Consider the following 7,207-nt stretch of genomic DNA (forward strand, 5'->3'; position numbering starts at 1 on the left):
GGGGGGGGGGGGGGGGGGGGGGGGAAGGGAGCCAAAGCCTTCTGCTTGACACTTCACAAGTCAGCTCCCTGAAAACCCTGAAAACCTTGAACCCTGAAAAAAAAAGAAGTTTAATTCAGGCGAACCGAAAAAACGCATGTGAATGCCACCTGCAAGCAGCCCGAGGTGAATTCAATGTCACAAATGAACTGGAATATGCTTGCACGGAGGACAGAGCCGTTACCATGGCAACAGACACAAATCCCAGAGCACCCACTGGGAGAAGCAATGGAAAAGGGCATCCTCATCCTGCAAACACCATGGTATGTCCAACAGCAGTCCACCCTGACCTCAGTTTTAACAGGGGGGCAAACACTTCTTCACACAGGGCCATGTAGTTTTGGATTTAGTTTTCCCTTAATAATAAAAACCTTCATTTAAAAACTGCATGTTGTGTTTACTTGTGTTATCTTTGACTAATATTTAAATTTGTTTGATGATCTGAAACATTAAAGTGTGACAGCCATGCAAAAAAATAAGAAAACAGGAAGGGGCCAACACTTTTTCACACCACTGTATAATTGTTTGTGCTTTAATAGTTGAGTCAGATTGTGTTTGTCTATAATTGTGAGTTAGATTAAATTCAAACCATATTCTATTAATATACAATGTATAAATCCAGATATTTCAATACATTCATGACAGGTAAATTTGTTTCCAGGACCTGAAAAGCCCTCAAATATAGATATCGACATGTCCTTCACTTTGATTAAATACCTAAGCAGCAATACCACTATTCCTGAAAAATCTCCTGCATTATTCTTTTCATTAGAGAAAAGCCAAAGAGAGTTTTAGAAAGACAACTAAGGTGGATCCTGTTACATATGTACATACAATTGAATCTGAAAGATTCATTAAGTAAACAGAAGAACATTTAGGTGCTATTTCTGGTATCTGGTGAAATGTTAGGCATAGCTATATCTCAAAATATATATCTATTCTATTCTTGCTCTCCGCTGTTTCATCTGATATAGCTTTAGTCTGTACTGAGATTTCTGAGATTTTCAGGGAAGCCTTGACACCTAAACCCACTGGCTACTTATATTGTGGATGCATTACAGTTGCATTCACTGCTAAACTCATAGGGTTGTCTGACTGAAATCCATTTTGCTGTAAAGAACACTGATATAAAATGTCTTCATTGTAGCTTTAATGAGTCCTCTATGAGGCTAAAACTTTTATTATGGACCAAAGAAAAATCTGATTGACAAAATATACCAGGATAACAAATTCAAATTCCACCTCTTGTCATGTAACAGTCATATGCATTTTCAAAATATTTTCATTTTAGTACATAATTACTGAAATCATCAAATTGTGACACTAATATAGAAGCATTCATAATTCTGTTTTGCTGAAAATATAGAATTACACAGTCACTGATTACATACTGCACATACTGCACATACTGCATACTTTTATGTTGTTTTATATTATTATTTCATGTTTTAACAATTTAACAGTCATATTATTGTCTGTTGTAATATTGTTTAGCTTTTTTGTGTTTTTTTTACAGCTTGCATGATTTTGCATTAATTTGAAATACTAAAAACGTGCATACCCAGTAAAATAATTTAAAAATAATAACAAAACATACAATAATTTGTAAAATAATAACATGTATTTAACTCTACTGGTAAAATCAGACATTATGAGGACTTGCAAAAATTCCCTGTAATATAAATTATATTCAGAATTATATAGTGGTTTATTATCATCTTTAAACCTTTAACCAATGAAAATTTATTTGGTGTCAAGCACATGAAAGGAGTGCTATCTTGCGCATTTTAGAAACAAACAGGTTAGATACAGTAGACATTCCCTGGCATTCAGGCGTGACTCTGACCTGCGACTGGTGCTCCTCACTTCTCACCACTCCCTCAACATGCAGAAGGTTCTTGGCCACACCCACACAGGGCAGATCTGACAGAACACCAAGATGACATGCCAAACCAAACTCTATGGAAAATAAGAGAAAGACAGAGTCAGAGAGAGAGGACTGCCTACTGGGTTCTTGTAGATTCTTTGATTTATTCAGAAGATACTGCATCACTCACCCCGATAGTGGAATAGTCCATTCCCATCCACAAATAGCACCTTCAAAGGAAAAAGAAAAATCTCTTTAAAAGGTGAAATCTTTCTTTAAAGAGTGTTAAAAGGACAGTCAACCCAAAAGGAAAATTCTATCATCACATACTCACCCACGTTGTTCCAAACCCATAAGACTGGTTAATATTCAGAATTAGTGGTCGATCGATATATCGGCCGATATTTGGAATTTTATAAAATATCGGCTGATAAGTTTTTCTCTTTTGGCCGATGTGTCCGACTTTTATTTTAACGGCGCTGAGATCGACAGCGCCTGAGCGCATGCTGCTCACATTCTCCCTCATTCGCTGTCATCGTTCAGTTCTGTCTAATATGAATAGAAGTCTATCTAATAATCAGATAGAACTGTTAAACAAAGGAATTAGATTGAATACAAAAAAGTATTATAACGATTGCTTTAATATTATTAGTAATAGAAAGGCAAACATTATTATACTTTCTCGTTTGCTGTCAGCATTCAGCAAATACGCATTTATATAATTTAAACAAATCTTTGAATGACTAATGAACATTTAATTTCACAAACCTTGCAGACTTAGTCGAATCTAGTTGAGAGGCAGTGTGCATTTGTATCCTGCATGATCGCGTGTTCTCTGGGTGACGGTCGGTCCGTGCAAATTGAATGCTGACAGGAGGAGAGTTCTGCTTGACTGGAGATGCGTGATCGACAAACTTTAAACTAGTGATTTCAAATTATGCTGCACTTTATGCATTTGCCCACTGTCATATCCATGTAATTTTCATTGCGTGCTATGTAAAATGAGTGTTACCTTGGCTTTATTTGAAAAAATTAAATAAAATAATTCCCAATGCTCACAAACGGAATACTGAGTGCCCTGTAGGTTACAGTGTTAGGGTTTACTTCCTTTTTAATTAGATTTTTATTAAATATTTGTGAAACATGCTTTGTCTTCTAAAGTATAAGTATGTTTATTTTACACAATTATTTTTAATCCATTTTCAAATGATTTCAAATTTCTTAAATATAAATTAAAATAAATAAAATTATATTGGCTTTATATCGACCATCGGCCACCCTGCTTTCAAAGATATCGGCATCGGCTGTCAAAATACCCATATCGGTCGACCACTATTCAGAATACAAAATAAAATATTTTTTAATGAAACCTGAAATGCTTCTGTCCCTCTAGTAAAAGTCCAGGTAACCAAAATGGTGATAAAGGCATCGCAAAATGAATCCATTTGTATTGAGCGACTTAAAGGGGTCATATGATGTGATTTCAAGTTTTCCTTTCTCTTTGGAGTGTTACAAGCTGTCCGTGCATAGATTAGATCCCTAAAGTTGCAAAGACTAAAGTCTCAAACCCAAAGAGATATTCTTTATAAAAGTTAAGACTCAACCACGCCCTCCTAAAACGTCTCGTTTAAACGTGCTCCTACATGTCTACGTCACTGTGTGGGAAGATTTGCAAAACACCGCCCAAATGTTTACACAAAGAAAGGAGGCATAACTTTTATTCTCGCTGTAGTATTGTTGCTGCTGGCGCCGCCTTGTCGTGGAGATGCTGTCTGTTTCGGTGTGAAAGCGAAACTACTTTGTTTGGCCTTCCAAAAGAGGACACAACTAGAAATCAGTGGTTAAGTTGTATTTACAACACTGTTCCAGAACAGTTCAACCCAAATATTCAGATGTGTGCAGCGCATTTTACGGAGGACTGTTTCCTGAACCTGGGAAAGTAGCCTACAATGCCGTGTACACACAAAGTGGGGCAGTTCCAACTTTGCAAGGACAGTCTGGCGCTTCTGACTCACAGCTTGTAAGTACGCTTTCCTATTAAAATAACTTGCCACTGACGATTCAAATGCGAGTTTTGAGCAGTGTAGAGTAGAGCTTGTTGTTTGTCGTTTCTCCGATCGGTCACAACATGGTTTTATGTTTACGCGGCGCGATATGAAACGCAACGCGTAAAAAGGCAGTACAAGTCATTATAATCAGTAATTATGTCCCCACTGGATGCAACAATGCCTCATTTGTAATGGGTTTTATTGGTTTTGTGTCGTCGCGCCAGGACACGGCATCACAGTATGGTAAGGGGCGTAACATTTCCGTCACACGCTTGAGGCATTCGGCCAATCACAATACACTGGATATCTGGCCAATCAGCGTACACCTCGCTTTTCAGTTCGATGAGCTTTGTAAAAATCTATGCGTTTCAGAAAGGCGGGGCATAGAGGAGCAACAATAATGTACAGTATGTGGAAAATAATGTTTTTTGAACCTTAAACCACATAAACACATTGCATTACACCAAATACACCAAATAATGTTATTTTTAGCAACGTCATATGACCCCTTTAATGCAGGTCTGTTAAAGAGATACAATCATTTTATATAATAAAAAAGATAAACACATACACACAGCTAATCACAAACACAGAAGCTTGTGTGTGCGCCATGCAATAGAACAAACATGGTTCTTCTGCACCATGCACGTATGTTTGATCTTCTGTGTTTACCATACATGATGTGCTCTATGTATGTGTGTTGATAATTGTTTATATGTAAATAAAACCCAAAATAAATATTTTTTGAAAATTATTTTAAATTATTTTAGTTTTTAAATATTCAAATTTCAAAGATTAACCAAAGTCTTATGGCATTGGAACAAAATGGGCCTCATTTATCTATCTAAAGTAGAAACGAGCACAGATCCGAGTGCACAAATCAACTTAGGACATGGATCACATGTGATTTACGAAACATTTGTATGCCGCCAATCCCATCATACATATGATCGTATGTTGGTAAATGGGGCAGCTGAAAACAATCGTCATTTGAATATCATGCCCCTAAAAACACCCTGGTTTAGAAGCCTTGCTCCTAAAGTTTACGACATGGAGAAATGTAACCTGGCCAAAAAGAGGAAGTAATCTCATACCTGAGAAAATAATTTTTCTCCAAAAACAAACATTTACATTAATTGCAAACAATTACATTAATTTATATGTATTTTAAATGCGAGCAAATACAGTGAGTATAGAAAAGAATCACCCCCCCCCCCCCCCTTAAAATAATCACATTTTGTGAAGACAGCCACAGTTTGTGTTTAATCCAGCTGTATTTACTCAGTGCAATTTATAATATCCAAGTGAAAAATATAACACCAACCTGTCAGAAAAAAAAACAAAAAAAAAAACAATCACTGAACTGGAAAAAAGGATCAACCCCCTTATGTCAGTATTTTGTTGAACCACCTTTTGCTTTAATTACAGCCTTAGTCTGTTGGGATATGTCTCTACTAACTTTGCACATCTAGACTTTGCAATATTTGCCCACTATTTGTTGCAGAACTGCTCAAGTTCAGTTCAATTTGATCTTGACCATTTGTGGACTGCAGTTTTCAAGTCATTCCACAGATTTTCAATGAGGTTTAAGTCTGGGCTCTGACTAGGCCATGCAAGGACATTCACCTTTTTCTCCTTCAACCACTGTGTGGTCAGTTTTGCTGTGTGATTTGGGTCATTGTTATGTTGGAAGGTAAACCTTCTTCCCATTGACAACCTTCTGGCAGAGGGCAGCAGATTTTCCTCAAGAATTTGATGGTATTTTGCCCCATCCATTTTTCCTTCTATCCTGACAAGTGCTCCAGTCCCTGCTGCAGATAAACACCCCCATAACAGGATATTACCACCTCCATGCTTTACTGTAGGGATGGTGTTATTTGGATAGTGAGCTGTATTGCATTTACACCAGACATATCGTTTTGTGTTAAAGCCAAATAATTAAATTTTAGTCTCATCTGACATAACACCATTTTCCATGTGTCCTCAGAATTTTCAAGGTGTGTTTTGGCAAAGCTCAGTCATGACTGCATGTGGCCTTTCTTGATGAGTGGCTTTTTTCTTGCAACCCTCCCATACAAGCCACATTTGACCACTATAGCCATATATATACTGTATATATATATATATTAGGGCTGTCAATGTTAACACGTTAACGCATGCGATTAATTTTACAATCCTTAATGCGTTAAAATAATTTAATGCAGTTAAAGCAAAATTACTGTTGCTTCTCTGCTTGCGATCAGATCATTTTAAGCTGCTAAACTCCAGGAAAGTTTTCAGTCCAATGATGCAGTAAGTGAATGCATTCAAACAACCGGTCCAAAACAGCGCTAATATAAAGGAAACCAGGCTGATTACATCAGAGATTGCAGAGAGAACAGAGACTTGCGTTGCATTTTTAGTGAATTATTAATTCCAGTGTGTTTCGCTTTTAAACACGAGCTCTGTCATATTCTGTGATTGTCTCTGAAGAGCGCGAGCCCTCACACGTCGCGCTGTGAAGTACAGACAGAACGGATTGTCAACACATCCCACCGCTGTATGGCCAGATGAGACCAAACTACGTTTTCTCGACTGGATAACCAGTCTCGCTAGTAAAGTTTTGATGGATGAACACTGCAATCAAGGTAAAGACGAGACAATTACGGTGGCGTACAGGAGTTGTACAGTAAGCACGCGTGAGTCTGTTATATTAATGCGTGTATGAGTGCTCTTGACGCACTGATCGCATATTGTATTTATCCACAGGCACAGACAATTTCCGTACATTCACGTTTTTTTCCACACACATTCGCGATAATGTTTTGATTTTTCCTATTTTTTTTGTTGCTGTGTTTAGTTATACGGAATGGATCCGTGTACTGTAGTAGATAGTTGTGAACCCTTTACAATTTTCTATATTTCTGCATAAATAAGTCCACAAATCCACAGTCACAGACTCCACAAATCCACAGTCAGACAGATTGTGTAGAAATGGAGGAGATTTGGAGATCTTTTGGAGTCCTTTTTTGGAAAGACATATACATTTATCCTGAGAAAAGCTTGCATAAAATTCAGATTGTTGAGAATCACCCTTCAATCTTTTGGTTTACTTTGCTGAATATAGCAAATGGTGACAAAATAACCATTTGAAACAAGATAAATGGTCTATGCTTAATTTCATGAAGTGTGCGATTAATCTCGATTAATCACAGAAAAAGGGTGTGATTAATCTGACTAAAATTTTTTATCTATTGACAGCCCTAATATATAT

General features: G+C 37.0%; 1 protein-coding gene across 4 annotated transcripts in view; it reads right to left on the reverse strand.

The window, feature by feature from the left end:
* LOC107591934 (endonuclease V) overlaps positions 1 to 7,207 on the reverse strand; it is a 208,601-nt gene that overhangs the window by 114,161 nt on the left and 87,233 nt on the right. For all 4 annotated transcript variants that reach the window (XR_001609923.1, XM_016281226.1, XM_016281225.1 and 1 more), the window contains 2 exons: positions 2,097 to 2,136; positions 1,886 to 1,998 (listed from right to left, as the gene is read on the reverse strand). Coding sequence is in view for 3 of the 4 variants with exons in the window: in XM_016281226.1 (XP_016136712.1) it covers positions 1,886 to 1,998; positions 2,097 to 2,136 (153 nt within the window). In the remaining variant the exon portion in view is untranslated. The remainder of the gene's footprint in view (positions 1 to 1,885; positions 1,999 to 2,096; positions 2,137 to 7,207) is intronic.

This window comes from Sinocyclocheilus grahami, unplaced genomic scaffold, assembly GCF_001515645.1.
Source record: "Sinocyclocheilus grahami isolate Dianchi unplaced genomic scaffold, SAMN03320097.WGS_v1.1 scaffold148.1, whole genome shotgun sequence".
Taxonomy (NCBI): domain Eukaryota; kingdom Metazoa; phylum Chordata; class Actinopteri; order Cypriniformes; family Cyprinidae; genus Sinocyclocheilus; species Sinocyclocheilus grahami.